This window comes from Ovis canadensis, chromosome 16 (genome assembly GCF_042477335.2).
Source record: "Ovis canadensis isolate MfBH-ARS-UI-01 breed Bighorn chromosome 16, ARS-UI_OviCan_v2, whole genome shotgun sequence".
NCBI lineage: Eukaryota > Metazoa > Chordata > Mammalia > Artiodactyla > Bovidae > Ovis > Ovis canadensis.
The window spans coordinates 53,512,486-53,535,267 of NC_091260.1; the positions used below are offsets into that span (position 1 = coordinate 53,512,486).

General features: G+C 42.4%; 1 protein-coding gene across 1 annotated transcript in view; it reads left to right on the plus strand.

Annotated features, from left to right (window-relative positions):
* Nucleotides 1-12,194, plus strand: part of ADAMTS12 (ADAM metallopeptidase with thrombospondin type 1 motif 12) — a 407,364-nt gene extending 395,170 nt beyond the window's left edge. Inside the window, exon 24 of the mRNA XM_069555948.1 lies at nucleotides 8,047-12,194. Within this exon, the coding sequence (XP_069412049.1) occupies nucleotides 8,047-8,225 (179 nt within the window). The 3' untranslated portion in view covers nucleotides 8,226-12,194. The remainder of the gene's footprint in view (nucleotides 1-8,046) is intronic.
* The last annotated feature ends 10,588 nt before the right edge of the window (nucleotides 12,195-22,782 follow it).

Below are 22,782 nucleotides of genomic sequence, written 5' to 3' on the forward strand. Positions count from 1 at the left end.
TGTATGTCTTTGGAAAAATTTCTGTTCAGATCCTCTGCCCATTTTTTAATCAGGTTGTATGCTTTTTGATGTTGATGTATGAGATCTTTGTATATTTTGGATAGTAACCCCTTATCAAATACACTGTTGGCAAATATCTTCTCCTATTCAGTTCAGTTCAGTTGCTCAGTCGTGTCTGACTCCTTGCAATCCCACAGACTGCAGTATGCCAGGCTTCCCTGTCCGTCACCAACTCCCAGAGCTTGCTCAAACTCATGTTCATCAAGTCAGTGATGCCATTCAACCATCTCATCCTCTGTCAACCCCTTCTCCTCCTGCCTTTAGTCTTTCCCAGCATCAGGATCTTGGGTATTCAGTAGTCAGCCTTTATATTTTGTTGATATTTTCTTTCACTATGAAAAAGATTTTTAGTTTGATATATCCCCATTTATTTTTGCTTTTGTTTCCCTTGCCTAAATAGATCCAAAAAAAAAAATTACCAAGACTGACATCAAAGCATGTACTGCTGTTTCCTTCAAGAAATTTTGTGGGTTTTTTCCTACACTTAAGCCTTTAATCCACTGTGAATTTATTTTTGTGCATGGTGTGAGAGAATAGTCCAGTTTGATTCTTTTGCATGTAGCTGTTCATTTTCCCAGCACCATTTGTTGAAGAGGCTGTCAGTTCCCCATTGTATAGTCTTCACTGTTTTGTCATAGGTTATTTGCCCATGTGAGGGTGGGTCCATTTCTGGGCTCTCTATTCTGTTCCATCGAGCAGTATCTGTTTGTGTGTCAGTACCATACTGTTTTGATTACTGTAGCTTTGTCATATAGTTGGAAATCAGGACATGTAATACCTCTAGCTTTGTTCTTCTTTCTGAAGATTGTTTTGGCTGTTGGGGGATCTTTTGTGTTTCCATACAAATTTGAGAGTTAATCTCTTCTAGTTCTGTAAAAAATGCATTTGGTAATTTGATCGGGAGTGCATTGAATCTGTAGATTTCCTTGGGTAGTACAGGCATTTTAACAGAATTAATTCTTCCAGTTCATGAACACAGGATATCTTTCCAGTTGTTTATGTCATCTTCAGTTTCTTTCATCAGTGTCTGATAGTTTTCCAAGTACAGTTTTTAACTCCTTTAATTTATTCCTTGATATTTTATTCTTTTTGATGTCATTGTAAATAGAATTGTTTCTTCTATTTCTCTTTCTGATAGTTCATTGTTAGTGTATAGCAATGCATCTGATTTCTGTATATTAACTTTGTATCCTGCAACTTTATTGAATTCAGTGATGAGCCCTAGTAGTTTTTGTTGGCATCTTTTTAGGATTTACTATGTATAGGATGCATTTAACACATTATTAACCAAAGATATATTAATATATCTGTTTTTGACCTGAATGGTACTGACTGGAGACATTTCAGTGTTCACTTACATACCAATTCACTGGCCACAGGCATTAGTGTCTACTAAAATCACCTGGTCAATAATGTGTTAACAACCCTGCATTTTTACTCCTCTCTCCCATGTTTACTGTTTTTGACATCATATTCTATGTGTTTTTGTTTGTGTATTCCTTAACTACTTACTGTGGATATAGATAAACTTTCTGTTTTTACCTTTTAATTTTTCTACATGATTGATTTTTTGTATATTTGCCTTTATTGCATATTTGTATTTATACCATTTAATTTTTCCTTTTATAATTTTCATGTTCCTAATTGTGGCATTTTATTTTTCACTTATAGAAGTCCCTTTACCATTTCCTATAAAGCTATTTTGTGTGCTTAGTCACTCAGTCATGTCCTACTCTGGGTAACCCCATGGACCGTAGCCCATCAGGCTCCTCTGTCTATGGGATTCTCCAGGCAAGAATATTGGAGTGGTTTGCCATGCCCTTCTCTAGGGGATCTTCTCAACCCAGAGATCAAACCCAGGTCTCCTGCATTGCAGGAGGATTCTATACTGTCTGAGTCACCAGATAAGTTTAGTGGTGCTAAATTTTTTTAGCTTTTGTAAAACTTTTGATCTCTCCATCAGGTAGAATATTCTTGGTTACAACCAAGAATTTCCTCTTTCATCACTTTAAATATATCATGCCCTTCTGGCCTGCAGAGTTTCTGCTGAATAGTCAGCTGATAGCCTTATGGGAGTGCTCTTGTACTTGTTGCTTTTCCCTTGCTGGTTTTAATTTTCTGCCTTTAATTTTTGCCATTTTAATTACACTGTGTCTCGATGTGATCATCTTTGAGTTGATCCTATTTTGGACTATGTGCTTCCTGGACCTGGATGTCTCTTCCCTTTTCCAGGTTAGGGCAGTTTTTAGTTATTACATCATCAAATATGTTCTCTGCCCATTTCCCTAATTTTCCTTCTGGGGTCCCTATATTATGAATGTTAGTGCACTTAATATTGTATCACAGAGGTCTCTAAACTGTCCTCATTATCATTATTATTATTTTGCTTTTCTGTTCAACTTCAGTATTTCCACTACTGTCTTCCAGCTGGCTGATCTGTTCCTATCATCTCATCCACTGTTAATTCCTTTTAGTATATTTTTTATTTCAGCTTTTCTATTTCTCAGCTGTTTGATTCTTTGTTAATCCTCTCAATGTATTCACCGATTCTTCTCTCAAGTTCTTTGTTCATCTTTATAATCATTACCTTGAACTCTTTTTTGGATAGATTTCCTATCTTCAGTGCAGTTAGTTCTGGCATTTTATCTTCTTCCTTCATTTGGCATATATTCCTCTATTGCCTCGTTTTGTCTAATTTGCTATTTTTATTTCTGTGTATGTGATGGGTTTTGTTTCCTGACATTGGAGAAGCAGCCTTTTGTAGGAGAAATCCTATGTGTTTCAGCAGCATAGTCTGCTCTCATCACAAAAGCTTTATGGTCTAAAGGTGTCCCAACATGGGCTGTGTGGGTCTTTCTGTTGTGATGGGCTAACCATTGTGGGCGTCTGGTAGGTGTGGCTGGCTTCCTGTAAGGTTGCTGCCAGGCTCTGCCTTGGTGGGGCCAGGACATGAGATGGCTGACTGCAAGCCTACCTGTAGGCAGAGCTGGTTCCTGATATGACTGGCTATGAGGTCCATGGTGTCCCAAAGCTGCTGTTGGCCTGCTGATGTGTGACCCAGGGTGACTTAGAGCTGATGTCAGCCTGCAGATAGGTAGAACCAGGTTTAGGGGTTTTTTGTTACAGGGCCCTGAAAGTCCTAGAGCTGGTGTTGACCCACTGGTAGGTAGGACCATATGCTGGGGCACCTTGCCGTCCAAGGTTTTTCAGAGCGGATGTTGGCCTGCCAAATGGACAAAGGCCAGGGCTTACTGACATGGCAAGCTGCAGAGTGAAACCTGGTCCTGGGACTTCTGGCTTCAGGGCCCTGGGAGTCCTGGAGTTGATGTGTCAACTTGTTGGTGGGTGGGGACTAGGCCCTGGGGTTCCTGGAGCTAGTCCTAGCACACTGGTGTGAAGGGCTGGGCCCTAGGCCCTCCACTGTGCAGGGCCAAGTCAAAGCAGCTCAGGAGGTCTTAAAGCAGCAGGACTGCTGGTGACTGGGGCTGTGTCTCCACCTGGTAGTTGCCTGACCTGGGGTATCCTGGTACAGACAGACTGCCTTCAGATTACTGCTTCTGCCTTGGGTCCTGGAGGATGTAAAATTTTGTGTGTGCCTTTTAAATAAAAGTGTTAGTTGCTCAGTCATGTCTGACTCTTTGTCACCCTATAGCTCACAGGCTCCTCTGTCCGTGGGATTCTCCAGGCAAGAATTCTGGAGTAGTAACAATTCCCTTCTCTGGGGGATCTCCATGACCCAAGGATTGAACCTGGGTCCCTTGCATCACAAGCAAATTCTTTACCATCTGAGCTAGCAGGGAATCCCTTTAAGAATGGGGTCTTTATTTCGAGCAGCCCTTTGGCTCTCCTAAATTTGAATCCTATCAGCCTTAAGGCAGATGTTCTGGGGACTCATATTATTCATGCAAGACTACTAGTCTGGGAAGGCTGATATAGGGGTCAGGCCCTCTGCTCACGGAGAACCTCTGTGATTATTATTTTCATTTGTGGTCCACCCACCCAAAGTTATGGGTCTTAACTGTTCTACATCTCCATCCTGCCTACCTGTCTCCTTACGGTTTCTTCTTTATATCTGTAGTTGTAGAAGATCTTTTCTGCTAGTCTTTCTCATCAGTAGTTACTCTGTACATAGTTGCAATTTTAGTATGCCTGTGGGAAGAGGTGGGCTCAGGGTCTTACTGCTCCCTCTTGGCCACTCCTCAGCAGACTTCCTACTGAAAGATATTCTTCCAGATGAACAGAATTTCAATTCATTCATGTGTTCAGCAAATATTGCTGATCACAAGATGTGTTTCAGGCAAAACATAAAAACTGAGGATACAGACATGAGTATGCCACAGACCCTGGCCTCAAGGAACCCAAAGTCTTACAGAATCTGTGTTTGCCAACAACATGGAAATTATTTTTTACCTTTTGTGGGCAAAATGTTATTCCTTCCACTTAGACATAGCTGACAGCAAGGGAACAAGCTTGCAACTGTCCCTTTAAGTTCCAAGTGTGATTTCTATTGAACAGACATAGACAAATTGGGATGTCCTCTCTAAGTTGCCCCTAATTATAAGCATTGTGTGCTTTGGCTGGCATCCAGTTGGCTGATGAACACAGCCAGCCTTCATTGTTTCACAATAATAAGGAGAACTGGTGCAATTAAGCCCTGCCATGTTGTTGGGCTCACAGTTATTGTATAAATGAGCTGCTAAACATAGGCTTGGAACACAGGCTCCCAATATAGGTCACTGCCCTCCTCCACTCTTCTTTCCAGTTCCCCACTTTCAAACAGGAAGACTCAGGACCTACATGTTCCCAGCTTGTGATCCAGTGGTTCCCAAGATCAGGCAAGGACACCAGGCTTGGTTGGGTCCCTTTTATTGCTGGAGGTGTGGACCTGACAAGTGGGAGCCATGGGTTAAACAAATGAAGATATTCTGGTCAGGGAAGAACCTGTCCATGTGGACCCCTCCTCCCCCATCACCAGCACAAGAGATCCAAAGCTCTAGAGGCACTAAGGCAACATTCAGATTCCAGCATCATCATCTGCTTTCCAGCTGTGTGATGTTGGGCCAGTTAGCCTTTCTGGAACCTCAGTTTTAAAAGGAGAGAAACAGACATCAGTTCAATTGCATCAGTTCAGTTGCTCAGTCATGTCTGACTCTTTGCGACCCCATGAATCACAGCACGCTAGGCCTCCCTGTCCATCACCAACTCCCAGAATTCACCCAAACTCATGTGCATCGAGTTGGTGATGCCATCCAGCCATCTCATCCTCTGTCGTCCCCTTCTCCTCCTGCCTCCAATCCCTCCCAGCGTCAGGGTCTTTTCCAGTGAGTCAACTCTTCACATGAGGTGGCAAAAGTATTGGGAGTTTCCGCCTCAGCATCAGTCCTTCCAATGAATACTCAGGGACTGATCTCCTTCAGAATGGACTGGTTGGATCTCCTTGAAGCCCAAGGGACTCTCAAGAGTCTTCTCCAACTCCACAGTTCAAAAGCAGCAATTCTTTGGCACTCAGCTTTCTTCACAGTCCAACTCTCACACCCATACATGACCACTGGAAAAACCATAGCCTCTACTAGACGGACCTTTGTTGGCAAAGGAGAAAAACAGACATACCTATAAGTAAATTCTATGAGGATCAAATGAAATCGTATACATCAAGCACGTTGCCTAGTATGTGGTAAGTGCTTAATAAATTATCTTCGTCATTGTTATGGGGGAGGAGGTGCATTACTTTCCTAGGGCTCTTGCAAACTATCAGAAGCTTAAAGCAACAGAAATTTATTTTCACAGTTTTGGAGGCAAGGAGGTTAAAAAAAAAATAATCAAGGTTCCTGGTAGAATCGTGCTCTCTTGTCTTAGCTTCTGGTGGCCATCAGCTTTCTCTGACTTGTAGCTGCATAACTCCAGTCTCTGCCTCCATCATCACATGACCATCTTCCTCTGTGTGTGTGTGTCATTGCATGGCTTTCTCTTTACCATGTGTGCCTATCTCTTCTCTCTCGATAAGGACACAGTCATGTTGATTGAGAGCCCACTCTACTCCAGGGTGCCTGCATTTTTATTTACATCATAATTACATCTGCCAAGAAATATTTCCAAATAAGGTCACATCCACAGGTACCAATGGTTAAGACTTCAACTTTGAAGGAACACTGAAGCTTTGGAGGACACAATTCAACCCGGAACAAGTTAAAGACTTTGAGGTACTCTAAGAAGCCTTTCTGCTGGGTTGGCAAAAAAGTTCATTTGGGTTTTTCCATCAGATGTTTTAGAAAAACCCAAACAAATTTTTTCCCCAACCTAATAGAATGGTAGACATCCTAGAGAGAGGTCAGAGGGCCTTTAGTAGAAAAGGCTCACATACCATTTACAGAACAGTCTAAGATAGAACATAGTGCCATGTTTGAGCAAATGTTACAATAATAATACAGGTTTGGAGACTGGGACAGAAGGGATCCATGTGGTCCAACATGGCCAAAAGAAGCTTTGGGCCATTGGAAGCTAAGCTTTCAAACTTCAAACTGTCTTCTCTTGTAGTAGCACCAGAGCACTGACAGATTCACAGCAAGGAGACTGTGGGACAGAGAGTTACCCCAGATGCACCTTCTCCATCCACCATCCAAACAGGCCTTAGGAGAGACTTAGAAATCGGAGCAACCCTATGCTGGGCCCTGTTCCAAAGCCAGAGACCTAGGAAGGAAGCCCTGCCTCATTCTAAAGAGCAACCCACTCCAGTATTCTTGCCTGGAGAATCCCATGGACAGAGGAGCCATAGGAGCCTACAGTCCATAGGGTCGCAAAGAGTCAGACATGGCTGAAGCGAGCACACACGCATGCACTCATCTTGAGAGCATGAATTTAATGTGTTGTATTCATTCAGCTATATAAGCGGTAAGGTTTTTTCCCATCATTGCAGTCTTTTTAGTGGATTGCCTGTGATGTGCATTGCATTCTGATAGGCCCCATGGAGAACACCTGCTACTCCTGCAGGAACGTGGGAGATGAAGAGCTCAGAATCCTATTCCACAGTAGAAACACTTGGCAGAAATACGTACTCTTTCTGAAATATCAGATTACATTCAGAAGTTTCCTGTGGGATTAGGGGACACTGATTTATAATAGCTTTAAGATGAGGCCTGAAGAAGAAAAGCAGCAGCAATGAAAAGGTCGTGGGTTCTAGGAGCATTCTATGTTACTTGCTCTCAAGTGCAGTGAACACTTACAAACCAAATGGAATTAGACGGTTAATAGAAGATAGCTCTTCATGGAGAAGAAGAAGGAAAAAAGGCACAGTCAGGGAACAATGAGTTCTGAGCAGGTGAAAAGCATTTTTTGCTTTTGTGACCTGAAGGTGAAAAATGCAGAGAGAGGTAAAACACTTGTCACAGATTTGGGTAAAGAGGAATATTACCTCAATTTCTGCTTTTGCTAACAATTCTATTTACAAAGGACAGCAGCCTGTTTGGGGTAAAAAGCTGTACTGTAGGACTATTCAAATCTGTAATGGAGAAAGAAAGTCAGGCAGAGCTCTGAGAGGCGCTGAAGCAAAGTTGGAAACAATTTCATTTTATAAAAGAAAAATCTGTTATTGGGCCCTTATTGAACTTTTTCCAGACAAGGGCCACTGCAATCTGAGTGTCTACCACCCACAGAATATGCGAGGATGGTCCCTGAGAAATCTAGTCCAATCATGTATGAGGAAAGGATGGTCAAGATATTAGGCTAGTACAAACATAATTGTGGTTTTGGACTGTGAATTTTAAATTATTATAACTAGGCTCAAACACATTGTTATTAGTTAAAATAGGAACCATTGTAATCAACACATTACTACACAGGCGTGACCGTCAGTAGATGTCAGCTATTATGAATTGCTATGGAGCCTTTCTCAGGAGACATATAAAATCTTCCATTAATAGAAGTTGTGCTCTTTCACTTAACAAAAAGATCATCTTTTGTTTTTTTCTCATCTTTTGTCTCCTCCCACAGATCTCCTTTGCACCAAGGACAATTTATCAGCCAGTTTCTGCCAGACGCTTAAAACCATGAAGAAATGTTCCGTGCCCACCGTGAGAGCTCAGTGCTGCCTCTCGTGTTCCCAGACACACGTGGCCCACACCCAAAGGCCAAGAAAGCGACAGCCACTCAAGAACCCCAAAGCACCCTAAGTGCAGAAGGAAGCCACCCTCCACCATAGACTGCAGCAGCCTGCTGACCAGGACATGTTCTAGCCCAGGGACCACTTTCTTGCCGTGTTATTCTGTGTTTCAGGTTCAACTTTGACTCATAACAAAACAAAGCACACTGTGTCCCTTTAGCCACACAATATCCCTCGCAGGAGTCATGGCACTGTTGTGCTCACTGCTCCCTGATAGGCAGGTGAGGTGTCCAGGAGAACTGGGCTTCTCATGGGATCATCTCCTGGGAAAGGTACCAAGTTGGACAAGTCCACAAAATGATGTGTTTTGTTTCTCCCTTAAAGATAAAAACAGAGAGACCATATTTTTCCCAGACTACCTCAAGAGAGTATCAGGAAATAGAGCCTCACTTATCCAGGGAACAATTATTCTTATTAATTTACTTTGATGAAATCACTCCCTTTTTTCTTTTTTTCCTAAATCTCCCTACTTGGGGCAGCTGCTGTTTCAAATGTCAGGAGAGCTTTCAGGAACATTCTTGTAATTCATCCAGGTAGGGGACCACTTTCTTTACCTAATATTTAACTGAGGCAGGAAGAAAAAGCCTTGGCTACAGACTCAGTCTGTCCCTAATCCCTGTAGACTCTACATCTGAGCTGTTTAGACTCCCCTGCCTTCTTAGGGGCACTAGAAGAAGAGGAAATGGGCAGGAACTATAGCTTTAGTAAACTTAAGGGATTTAGGTTATACAGAAGACATTTCTGACTTAGGATAATTTTTATGAAAACTCTTAAAAAACAAATGATCAGAAATCAGTTTCTTGTATAAGGAAGAGAATGTGGGCTTCTATTCTTCCCACTTCCCTGGCACATACCCATTCCTTTGCAGAAGAGCATGTGAGTCTTTCTGTGTGACTTTCCCTTCCCTGGCACATCCCCTGCCTGGGTCTTCAATTCAGGGTGAACATCTTTCCACCACTGAGGCTTTACACATCACAAGTGCTGCAGCCAGGTCTGTGTCTACAACCCGCCCACCTACCCTCAAGTTGGGAAATGGAGCTCTAGATGGAAATATTTCTAAGACCTAGGTAAATTGCATCAATCAAATATAGAAAAACTTTGTATAAACTAATAGTCTCAAGAAAAAAACTTTTCAAAAAGGAGGTAAAGCTGACCTACTCTCTAGCACACCCAGTAGTTACTTTTGAGAATCTCTTTCCTTGAAAGGAACAGGTGAGTCAGGGAGTCCAAAAAAGTTAAGAAGGCTGAATCTTTGATGTTCCCATCACCCAGCAGGAATCAAAGTAGGTTATGGTCTCAAGTTGAAGGTGAATTTTCTGGTTTGTAAAGGGAGGTGTTTATATGAACTGAACCTGGAAAGTCAGGGGAGGGTGAGAGGAGTAGAGCCCCCAGGGAAAGAAGCCTTCAGAACCAGCTCTTGACAGAGGGGAAGGCAGGAGAGCTATCTTCACGTCAAGGGCCGCATGTCTTTAGACTCACACACAAGTACCACTAACATCCACCACGGAGCACAGTGTCCCATCTTTCCCTTGAGTTATCTCTTCGTTCAGCAGAATGGTGCTATTGAAACATGGTGCTAATATGCAGATGGTGGCAGAATGAATATAAACATGTAGATAGATGTACAAGTGGGCAAATCCATATGCATCTTCTGTTAAATGTGTAATGGTGTTGCTGGCCAACACCAGTTCTATTGCTTGGATACCAGAAGCTGAAAATTTTTATATTATGTGCTTTTTTTTTTTCAAGCCATTACTGTGTATTATTCTGATAAATGCCTGTGGAAAATAAAACACTGGGGTTGGGATGAAATTTGAGATAGGTCCAGATACAGTAGAAAAGCAAAAATGTTTACCAAAACCAGGGAATTTATTTCTGTATGATTAGGTTCTTATATTCTGTCCTTAAATCTAAACATTGCTGGCCGATGAGTCTCTGGTGAAATCAGTTTTAGAGAGAAGATGCTTAAATCATCAGTGACAGGAATAGAAGAGAACCTGATTTTTTTTCTAATGAGGCAATTTGCAAAAACTGTCCTTGAAGTGTAGTATAGGCTTTCAAGGGGATTAATTTAGTAAGTTGGATGGATTTAACTTAACCTGGTACTCTGCTATCCCAGGGCTTCTCTGGTGGCTCAGATGGTAAAGAGTCATCTGCAATGCAGGAGACATGGGTTCGATCCCTGAGTTGGGAAGATCCCCTGGAGAAGGGAATGGCAACTCACTCCATTATTCTTGCCTGGAGAATTCCATGGACAGAGAAGCCTGCCTGGGGTTGCAAGGAGTCGGACAAGAGTTGGACAGAGTTGGACAAGACTGAATGACAGGTGACAGAGAATGAGATGGTTGGATGGCATCACCAAATCAATGGACATGAGTTTAAGCAAACTCTGGGAGATGGTGATGGACAGGAAAGCCTGACGTGCTGCAGTCCATGGGGTCACAAACAGTCAAACAGACTTGGCAACTGAACAACAACAACTGCTATCCTGGGATCATGCATGTCATCAGAGCCCTGGATATAACCAGTTTTACAAAACTCAGGAACAAACCCAGATTCCCGTGACCTCAGCAAACTAAACTAGGCCAGATTTCCCAATATGCAAAATGTTATTTATGACCCATGAGGAAAAGATGGTAGAAATGTAGAGAGTGTCTGACCAGGTGCCCTATTCTAGGCCTTTCCCTAGTTTCTCAAAGGCAGAATATTGGCCCCAATCCTGCATCATGAACATTCACTTCCTGTATTGAGGCTGTGAGGTAAGACAGTTGTTTAGCATCTGTCATTCTGGGTCATGAGATAGTACTTGCTACTGGAGTCATCTGACTTGGTTGTTGCCTTGACAGTCAGGGTTTTGAAAGGTCCCCATGCTAGCAATAAGAGAGGGACCTCAGATTAACAGGAACACGTGAAAGACAAGAACCTAGATGACATCTCACCATTCTTTTAAAGAACCTAGATGACATCTCACCATTCTTTCGGTGCTCACGGGGGCCAACATGAAGTAGCGATGTTGCTTTATTTCCTCCGTGGCCTCCTTTCCTCCCACCTTGAACAAGCAAGTGAGAAGTGTAGCAAGAGACACTGGATATGCATCTACCATGAACCAGAGAGGCCACCGCAGGGCCTGGTGCTTCAATACATGAAGGTTTTCAAGCCCAATCTGGTTTATGTCACCTCTACCAGTGGTAGAGTTGGGTTCATTTAGTTTTTGAACATCCAAACATAATTCAAACCACCAAGAGGAAACAACATTTCAAGAGACTAAAGAGTGAATACCTTTGTAAAAATGAAATCAATCTGTGATACAATCAGTTGCCCCTTTGTAGGAGTGACTCATTTTAATGTTGGGACTTCTTAAACAAGAGTGTATCTCTGTCCAATCTCCTGATCCATCTCTACGTGGTGGAGCCATCCCAATGTGAAGCTTTCAGATATTGAGTGTTGCTGATAATTTCATCATGTTTCTGGAACATGATTTGAAGGATTTATATTGTTTCAGGGCATAATTTCCCAATCAATTGGTTAAAATCCCCGAAACACTGAAAGCTACACATTGCTTCACCAGAGATTACAAGTCATAGCACTTCTGACTTTAGTATGAAGCCCTAGGACAATGAAATCAGTGCACAGTGATTTACTTTCAAGAGGGAGGCCTCATGACATGAACTGTCTGGTGCTACAACTTAACCAACATATTTGATGCTATTTTTTTTAATTGCGTGTTCAAATATTGTTAGTATTATTTTAAGTTATGTCATTTAAAAAAATATGGTTGGAAAAGCACAATTCTGCCTGTCTCTCCCTCCAAAGTGGTTGCATGTGGTCTGAGGCCTCATCCATTGTCCTCTCTGCATCTCTGTACTGCTTTCCCAGGCCCAGACTCCTTAAGGGGTACCTCAGTGGGTACCACAGTATTTAAAACCAGAATGTTAACCATAGCCTGCCATTGTGTGGCATCAATAAACGGCCAGACTCACTGATGTTTCCATGTGATTCATTTACCCCTGCTATGAGACTCCCACTAGCCACCAGAGCAACTCTGGAATTTAGCAACCTGGAGGAGGATCTGTCAAGTCCTCCCTCCATCACTCCCTGCAGACTCCCTCCTCCTCCACCCCTAAATCCGCATGTCACGCGATGAGTCATATCCCAGGTGAAGTAGAACTTGGGTCTCTTCTCACGAATGATTGTGCAGTAACCAACACAACCCACCGTATGACCATCTGAAGTGATACTTGAAATCTGCCACAATCCCAGATCCAGCGCATTGGGAATTACAGCTCACTGCATAACCTAGTCCCTCAGTCTATCCAAAGTTCAGACATAATGGAGACTTCCCTGGTGGTCCAGGGGCTAAGAGTCTGCCTGCCAATGCAGGGGACACAGGCTCAATCTCTGAAAGACCCCATGTGCCTTGGAGCACCTAAGCCTGGGTGCCACAACTACTGAGCCCACATGCACAATTATACAATGAAACCCAAGCTTTTTGAGCCCATGCTCTGCAACAAGAGAACCCACCACAGTGGGAAGCCTGTGCATTGTAACTAGAGAGTAGCCCCCACTTGCCACAACTAGAGAAAGTCTACATAGCAATGAAGACCCAGTACAGGCAAAATTAAATAAAATTTAGAAAAAAAAAACAACAATGAATTGTAGACAAGCTTTCTCTTAATGCTTAAGAGAAAGTAATAATAAAGATGAAGAGGAATTTGCTTTAGAAATCCAACATATTTTTTCAAAGGTGGTGCACAGTATGGTAAATATAACCAGCAGTTGTATCGAGTTGGCCCAAAAGTTTATTTGGGTTGTTCTAAAACCCAAACAAACTTTTGGGCCAACCCAAAAGAATCTGGACATATGGACATGGAATACACTCACATGAATGAGTAAGATCATTGAGCAGGGAAGAGCGAGGCATCCACAGGTGACCCCTACAATGTCTGTGGGCATGCATAGGGGTGGTAGGAAGCTGGTTTGGGTCAAGAAATCAGAGGACCATGAACACCTACCTGTTTGTACCTTGAAAACTCTGCTATGGCCACTAGGTAACCCTTATCCTACAAGGCTCAGCTCAAATGCTTTTCCCCATGAAGCCAGTGCTAACTCTGCCACCAAGACAGAGGCCCTTCTCTGCTGCTGCTTCACTGTATCCATTTACCCCTAGGAGAGCAGTCCTTAATTAGAGATGGTTTTGTCCCTAGAAGACATCTGACAATATCTGAGACCCGTTTGGCTTTCACAAATTTGATGGAGGGTGCTATTGGCATCTAGTGAGTACAGGTGAAGGATGCTACTAAACTTTCTATAGGAGAGCCCCTCCCACCACAGAGAATTATGTGACTCAAAATGTCAGTAGTTCTGAAGCTGAAAAACTGCAGGAGAATAGCTATCACCTTGGAGTGAGTAGCAGGGTTTCTGGAGTAAAATCAAACTCACCCTAACACTCAGACCTCACCAAGAACTGATAGGGTGGGCCAGAAAACTTCCAAAGAAGAAAAAATACATATCAGGATTCAAAGGTCATTAGCTTGATAAAAATAATTTCAGAGGAGAGAGAAGGTAAGGAGCATGGCTCCACAAGAGTCTGTAATCAGCTGTTGAGGGCTCAAGTGTTCAATCCTTGAGTCAGAGGAAATAAACCAGAACTGGGTAAAATGGAAAAGTGACATATTGAGGGTTTGGAATAATCACCCTCCTCCAACTGAGGTTTCAAACCAAACAGCACAGATATACCCAGCCAGATCATGACAACAGCTTTACTGATGGTGAAGCTGGCTTGCGGAGTGTATTTTGGAGGAAGATGGAAAAGGGCTTTCCTATTCTTCTCTGCAGTGCCAGGTTTCATGCTCAAGAGGGATGTAGGGGAAGGGGAAAGATGAGAAACGAACTACTTATGCAGTTAAACTCAGTACATAGAAGTACCCATGGCCATTAAATATTCACTAATAGTAGCCCTTCCTCTTGCACTGAGAGAAGGCTGACAGGGGTATCAAAGATCCCAAAGAGATAGCCCACCACTATCCACCCTTGATATGGAATACCCCTGCTTCTATGTGAGAAAGTTAAGATTAGCATGAATGGGGAAGGGGGAGCATTATCAAAAAAAAAAAAAAGTTCCTGAGCTTCCCTGGTGTATTGCCCGCCTGCCAGGACAGGAGACACAGGTTCAATCCCTGATCTGGGAAGATGCCACGTGACTCGGAGCAACTGGGTCCATGTGCCACAACTGCAGAGTCTACGCTTTAGAGCCCTGCCAGCTGCAACTGCTGAGCCCACGCACCACACTACTGAAGTCTGTGCACCCTAGACCCTGTGCTCCGCAACAAGAGAAGCCACCGCAATAAGCCCGAGCACTCCGACGAAGAGTAGCTCCATCTCATCACAACTAGGGACAAGCCTGTGCAGCCACAAAGACCTGGCACAACCAAAAATAAATAAACAAAATTATTTTTGTAATGGTTCCTTTCCCATAAATTCTGAATGATGATGTGATTTCAAGATCATAATGAAAAGACAGAAGAAGCAGTGTAAAAGCAAGACACAGAAGTTAAGGAGAGAATGGTCCTACCTCTGTGCTTACTCTCTCACCAAGCTCTGCCCACCCACTCCCCTCTGGACAGCCGCCGGGCCCCTTCATTTCAGTGGTACTGCCCAACTCACCCCAACTTGTTTCATGGGATGTGGCCAGGACTAGGGGTGCTCACTGATGGTCCCTGCAGATCCAGCAGTAATGGGATACAGTTCCTGGGGCCAAGGTAATACCACGGCAGGGAGCACAATCCAGTTGGAACTTGACATCAGGCAGCCACCAGCTGGGGTCCTGCTCAGATGCCAGGTACAGTGGAGCCTCTGGCACCATCACTGCATGGCTTCCTCTCTGGCTGGGAGAACAACTGGGAAACATCCCCACAGACAGCTGGGTCAGGTGGGAAGACAGAGAGGCAGGAAAGACATTAAGAGAAGTAGTCCATGGTGTTGGCTGGGTGGAGACAGGCTGGAGGGGTTGGGGTGTGGCATGCTGCAACCAGGAGTGTTTTCAGAAGCAGCCCAGGCCACCATGGAAGAGAAGCTCCCTTGTTAAGTGGCATGAAGAGAAGCTCCCCATGTTAAGTGCCACCATGGCAGCCCCTCACCCCACTCTCTGGCCCCTGCCTGTGCAGCTTCCAGAAGAGGCTCTGGCCCAGCCAGGCTTGGGTGTTCTAGCCACCAACACCACCTGGGCAACCCGGGACCAGACACCAGTGGGTTGCCCACGCACAGACGTGGGGCTGAAATCACAGCTGAGTCCCAGGGGCCATGCGACTTTGGAAACGGAAATGAAATCTCAATCCAAGGCGGCACAGACACTGAGTTACACCTCCTCCACCAGCTTTGTGAATTCAACACATGCAGAATATCCAAAGGGACAGCAGGTGCTCCCGAGGCTGGGAGGGGTCTAGCCTTAGCAGCCATGTGTTTTGTGGATGCATGCATGCGGGGGCTGGGCCAGGCCAGCATCTGAGCTGTCTCCATAACTCCCACAGTGGGTCCCAGGTATGAGACTACTGCAGCCCTGTGACTTGAGCTCGAAAGATCTGCCCGCCTTGTGAATGCAAAGCCTGAGAGGCACCAGGACTGATCACTGGCATGCCCATGGCTGAGGTGGGGCTGAGGGCAGCGACAAGAGCAGTGTACTTTATGAATCCACAGGATGGGTGAAAGGTGACACAGCAGAGCACACTCACAGGTGAGCAGCTCCAGGGAACAATACTCAGAGGCTCCTCGTCCAGAAAGAGTGTTCTAATCCCACCTGCCTGTGTTTGTAAGTCACTTCAGTCATGTCCAACTCTGGGCGACCCTATGGACTGTGGCCAGTCAGGCTCCTCATCCATGGGATTCTCTAGGCAAGAATACTGAAGTGGGTTGTCATGCCCTTCTCCAAGGGATCTTCCCAAACCAGGGATCAAACCTGCATCTCTTATGTCTCCTGCATTGGCAGGCAGGTTCTTCACCACTAGCACCACCTGGGAATCCTTCCAATCCTGCCTACCTTGCAGCAAAAACCAGAAATGCAGCTCAGACTGATCTGGAGACTTCTGCTCCAACAACAGGGAGCAGACCTTGCCCCTGACAGGGCAGTGAAAAGCACCGAGCAAAAAAGAGACCCTGCTCAACATCCAGCACAGGCTCTCGTCACCACAGCATCTGTTACACCACCTATCAAGGCAGTAACAGTCAGCGTACACTGAGGGAGAGGTGGCAGGCAGCCATACTAAAAACAGCCCTCTTACCAAAACATATTAAACCCACACAGGTTACAGGGGGATGCTCTCACATAAAAATAGACCACCAAGACCAAAGTAGATAATCGTTTCTCCTAAACTCATAGAGCAAGAGAAACATAAGTGAAGAAGCCAAGGAATCACACCCAATTAAGAGGTGGAGCCAATTCCCCCGAAAGAACAATGAAACAGACCTCTTCAGTTCAATAGAGACTGAGTTCTAAAAGGAGATAATGCAAATACTGGAGGAATTTTAAAAGGTTCAACAGAAAGGCAGATTGCTATAAAAAGCTATTAGAAACTATAAGGAGAAGCCAAGAAAGGTTAGAGAATTCATTTGAAGGGATGAAAGTTGAACTAAAGGGTATAAATACCAGAACCAATAATATAGAAGAATAAATAAGTGATCTAGACTATAGAATAATGGAAATCACTCAATTAGAACAGCAGAGAGAAAGCCAAATGAAAAAAAGAAAATGAAAGCAATGTAAGAAAACCGTGGTAAAAGATGAAGTGTGCCAATTTGCACATAATAGGAATGCCAGAAGGAGAAGAGAAAGGGGGATTGAAAATGTATTTAAAGAAATTATGGCTAAAAACTTCCCAAACCTAAAGAAGGAAACAAATATCCAGACACAGGAAGTACAGAGGGTCCCAAACCAGAAAAACCCAAACAGATATACACCAAGACTTAATATAATAAAAATGGTGAAAATTAAAGATAAAAAAGGATTATAAAGGCAGCAAAACAATGAGTTAATTACAAGGTAACCCCCATAATTCTATCAGCTGACTTCTCTACAGAAATGCTGCAGGAAAGATATATTTAAAGTCCTCAAAGGGAAAAATCTGCAACCTAGGATATTCTACCCATTCTACCATTTAGAATAGAAGGAGACATAAAGAATTCTTCAGACAAGCAAACACTAAAAGGATACAGCAACACTAAAGGAAATACTGAAAAGTCTTCTCTAAATAGAAAAGCAGTAAGAATCTACAGGAAAGAGAAAATCATAATTGGAAAGTAAATCACTTAAATAAGCCAGTACACATAATAAGAAAAAAATATCAAAAATTTCTGTGAAAGTGATGATAACCTCAATGAAGAGCAAAAGGAATGAACATGGAAATGCAAGGTGCTCACAAGATCACACGTCCATTCCCCTCCCAGCCTCTTCACTATGCAGCTCTGGAGACTGATTCTGGGACTCTTCCAGGACAAAGGCCATTCTCCTGGCCTCTGAACTGCCTCCGTTCTCCAAACTTCTCCTGGCTTTGTCTTACTCTATACATCCAGGGCCAAACCTCTCAGTTCCATAGGGCCTGGGTCATCTTTACCACCTTAGTCACCGTAACTTAGACCTACTCATGTGTGGTTGCTCCTGGTGGTTTGCCTTCAGAAAGAGAAAGAGCTGCACTCCCCCATATGACTCACAGAGCTGGTACTCATTTAAAAGAAACACCGAGTCTCAATAGGAGAGCAAGCCCCTTTTGAGGAAAAAGAATGGGAGACGATGGTGGTGCCGATCAGTGAAAAAGCAGGAGCACGTTTCTCCAACTCCGTGGAAATAATTGCAGATGGAATCTGATGGTGGAGCCATTGGGGACTTAAACCCACAAAATGGCAGTTTTTTGTTTTTGTTTTTTAATATAATCACCCTTTTTTAAATTTAAATTTTATTTTTTTAAATTTATTTATTTTAATTGGAAGCTAATTACTTTACAATATTGTATTGGTTTTGCCATACATTGACATGAATCCACCATGGGTAACTGATTATCTTGCATTTGATTTTGATTTCAGACAAAGGATGAACTAATGAAGCTGAGATTAAATTAGTTCTACTTGGCCCTTGTGGATTGAGAAATGGATTAGTTATGTACTGCTGAGAGCCAATTGCCCTTTATTGTCTTTATGATTCACTAAAGAGCAGAACATTAAGAAAACTCATCTTCACTTGTCTGGTGGTTGGGGACATGGGCATCTGAATGCATCTGAATGCATCTGGACCTCAGAAGGTGAGGAAGGAATAGACAAGCTGGCAAAAATTTCTTCCCTCCTTCTCACTTAGAGAGCTGCAATGCTGGGAACAATTTCAGTTGCCAGTTTATTTGGAGCAGGGATATCAGAAGTGAAGGTGATACAGCTATGTCCATTGTTGGGATTTTTTTTTTTAACAAGATAATCACCAGACTGAAATCTTACTATTCATTTGTACCACAGTATCCCTAGGCTCATCTTTATACATTTTTATAACACAGTTCAAAAGGCCAAATTCCCTCAAGATGTGTTTACTGAGTTATTGTCATGACCTCTGAGGTTCCCAGGTAGGAGGAAAATATTTCCACTCTGGCCGAGTAAACAAGGATATTCTGGGGCTCTTGCTGCTGCTAAGTCATTTCAGTCATATCCGACTGTGTGATCCCATAGACGGCAGCCCAACAGGCTCCCCCGTCCATGGGATTCTCCAGGCAGGAACAGTGGAGTGGGTTGCCATTTCCTTCTCCAATTCTGGGGCTCTTAGCAGGTTATATGTTAGACGTTCCTCTGGGCCATGTCTAGTTTGGTATGAAATTGCCCAGGGTCTTTGGTGAATGAGAGCTGTCCTCTAGTCATGTAAGACTATAGGTGAAAAAGTGGAAACCTAGCCTTGCACTACCCCCTGGTTCCTGAATTCCTCTGCTTGTTCACTAAAAACTTGACTGATTTCCCACTAGGCAACCAGCATTGTACTTCAAGCTCTGGTCTATTTAAGGAAGCATTAAAGCAAGCCCCTACCTTCAAGGAGTTTGCCATCCAGCAGAGAGTTCACCCAAACGTCTAAGAAGAGAAATTCAAAACTGAAATACTGCAAAAGGGAAGAATTCCAAAGAGACTACCAAGCAGAATAGTTGGTACATACAGAATCAGAATAATAAGCCATCACAGCTTGGAAAGATCATCCACAGGGAGAAAAATAATCTGAGAAAACCAGTCTCAGCTCAGTGTCTCATTCAAAGGAATAGAGTCCCCCTCCCCCAACAAAAGCAAGTGAAAAATAATTTCAAACGCTGCTAGCCTCTCCCAGAAAACATGAAGGAGTACAACTTAAGACCTGCAGCTATGTTTATTTATTTTTTAATTAATTTTAATTGGAGGCTAGTTACTTTACAATACTGTAGTGGCTTTTGCCATACATTGACATGAATCAGCCATGGGTATACATGTGTTCTCCATCCTGAGCCCCCTTCCCACCTCCCTCCTCATCCCACCCCTCAGGGTCATCCCAGTGCACCAGCCCTGGGCACCCTGTCTCATGAATCAAACCTGGACTGGCGATCTGATTCACATATGATAATATACAGGTTTCAATGCTGTTCTCTTAAATCATCTCACCCTTGCCTTCTCCCAAAGAGTCCAAAAAAACTGTTCTATACATCTGTGTCTCTTTTGCTGTTTCACATATAGCGTCATCATTACCATCTTTCTAAATTCCATATATATGCATTAGTATATTGTACTGGTGTTTTTCTTTCTGACTTACTTCACTCTGTATAATAGGCTCCAATTTCATCCACCTCATTAGAACTGATTCAAACGTATTCTTTTTAATGGCTGAGTAATATTCCATTGTGTATATGTACCATAGCTTTCTTATCCATTCATTTATTGATGGACGTCTAGGTTGCTTCCATGTCCTGGTTATTTTAAACAGTGCTGCAATGAACATTGGGGTACACGTGTCTCTCTCAATTCTGGTTTCCTCGGTGTGTATGCCCAGCAGTGGGATTGCTGGGTCATAAGGCAGTTCTATTTCCAGTTTTTTAAGGAATCTCCACACTGTTCTCCATAGTGGCCATACTAGTTTACATTCCCACCAACAGTGTAAGAGGGTTCTCTTCTCTCCACAGCCTCTCCAGCCTTTACTGTTTGTAGACTTTTGGATAGCAGCCATTCTGACTGGCATGAAATGGTACCTCATTGTGGTTTTGATTTGCATTTCTCTGATAATGAGTGATGTTGAGCATCTTTTCATGTGTTCATTAGCCATCTGTATGTCTTCTTTGGAGAAATGTCTGTTTAGTTCTTTGGTCCATTTTGATTGGGTCATTTATTTTTCTGGAATTGAGCTGCAGGAGCTGCTTATATATTTTTGAGATTAGTCCTTTGTCAGTTGCTTCATTTGCTATTATTTTCTCCCAGTCTAAAGGCTGTCTTTTCACCTTGCTTATAGTTTCCTCCATTGTGCAAAATCTTTTAAGTTTAAATAGGTCCCATTTGTTTATTTTTGCTTTTATTTCCATTACTCTGGGAGGTGGGTCATAGAGGATCCTGCTGTGATTTATGTCATATTGTTTTGCCTATGTTTTCCTCTAGGAGTTTTATAGTTTCTGGTCTTACACTTAGATCTTTAATCCATTTTGAGTTTATTTTTGTGTATGGTGTTCTAGTTTCATTCTAGAACACTTCTAGAAAGTGTTCTAGTTTCATTCTTTTACAAATGGTTGACCAGTTTTCCCAGCACCACTTATTAAAGAGATTGTCCTTTCTCCATTGTATATTCTTGCCTCCTTTGTCAAAGATAAGGCATCCATAGGTGTGTGGATTTATCTCTGGGCTTTCTATTTTGTTCCATTGGTCTATATTTCTGTCTTTGTGGCAGTACTGTACTGTCTTGATAACTGTAGCTTTGTAGTAGAGCCTGAAGTCAGGCAGGTTGATTCCTCCAGTTCCATTCTTCTTTCTCAAGATTGCTTTGGCTGTTCGAGGTTTTTTGTATTTCCATACAAATTGTGAAATTATTTGTTCTAGCTCTGTGAAAAATACCATTGGTAGCTTGATAGGGATTTCATTGAATCTGTAGATTGCTTTGGGTCGTATACTCATTTTCACTTTATTGATTCTTCCATGGACATGGTATATTTCTCCATCTATTTGTGTCATCTTTGATTTCTTTCATCAGTGTTTTATAGTTTTCTATATATAGGTCTTTTGTTTCTTTAGGTAGATTTATTCCTATGTATTTTATTCTTTTCATTGCAATGGTGAATGGAATTGTTTCCTTAATTTCTCTTTTTGTTTTCTCATTGTTAGTGTATAGGTATGCAAGGGATTTCTGTGTGTTAATTTTATATCCTGAAACTTTACTATATCCATTGATTAGTGCTAGTAATTTTCTGGTGGGGTCTTTAGGGTTTTCTGTGTAGAGGATCATGTAGTCTGCAAACAGTGAGAGTTTCACTTCTTCTTTTCCAACTTGGATTCCTTTTATTTTTTTTTCTTCTCTGATTGCTGTGGCCAAAACTTCCAAAACTATGTTGAATAGTAGTGGTGAAAGTGGGCACCCTTGTCTTATTCCTGACTTTAGGGGAAATGCTTTCAATTTTTCACCATTGAGGATAAAGAGTGCTTGGGTTTGTCATATGTAGCTTTTATTATGTTGAGGTATGTTCCTTCAATTCCTGCTTTCTGGAGGGTTTTAATCATAAATGGATGTTGAATTTTGTCAAAGGCTTTATCTGCATCTATTGAGAAAATCATATGGCTTTTATCTTTCAATTTGTTAATGTGGTGTATTACATTGATTGATTTGTGGATATTAAACAAGTCTTGCATCCCTGGGATAAAGCCCACTTGGTCATGATGTATGATCTTTTTAATATGTTGTTGAATTCTGTTTGCTAGGATTTTGTTAAGGATTTTTGCATCTATTTTCATCAGTGATATTGGCCTGTAGTTTTCTTTTTTTGTGGCATCTTTGTCAGGTTTTGGTATTAGGGTGATGGTGGCCTCATAGAATGAGTTGGGAAGTTCACCTTCCTCTGCAATTTTCTGGAAGTGTTTGAGTAGGACAGGTGTTAGCTTGTCTCTAAATTTTTGGTAGAATTCAGCTGTGAAGCCATCTGGTCCTGGGCTTTTGTTTGCTAGAAGATTACAGTTTCTATTTCCGTGCTTGTGATGGATCTGTTAAGATTTTCTATTTCTTCCTGGTTCAGTTTTGGAAAGTTATACTTTTCTAAGAATTTGTCCATTTCTTCTAAGTTGTCCATTTTATTGGCATATAGTTGCTGATAGTAGTCTCTTATGATCCTTTGTATTTCTGTGTTGTCTGTTGTGATTTCTCCATTTTCATTTCTAATTTTGTTGATTTGATTCTTCTCCATTTGTTTCTTGATGAGTCTGGCTAATGGTTTATCTATTTTATTTATCTTCTCAAAGAACCAGCTTTTAGCTTTGTTGATTTTTGCTATGGTCTCTTTTGTTTCTTTTGCATTTATTTCTGCCCTAATTTTTAAGATTTCTTTCCTTCTACTAACCCTGGG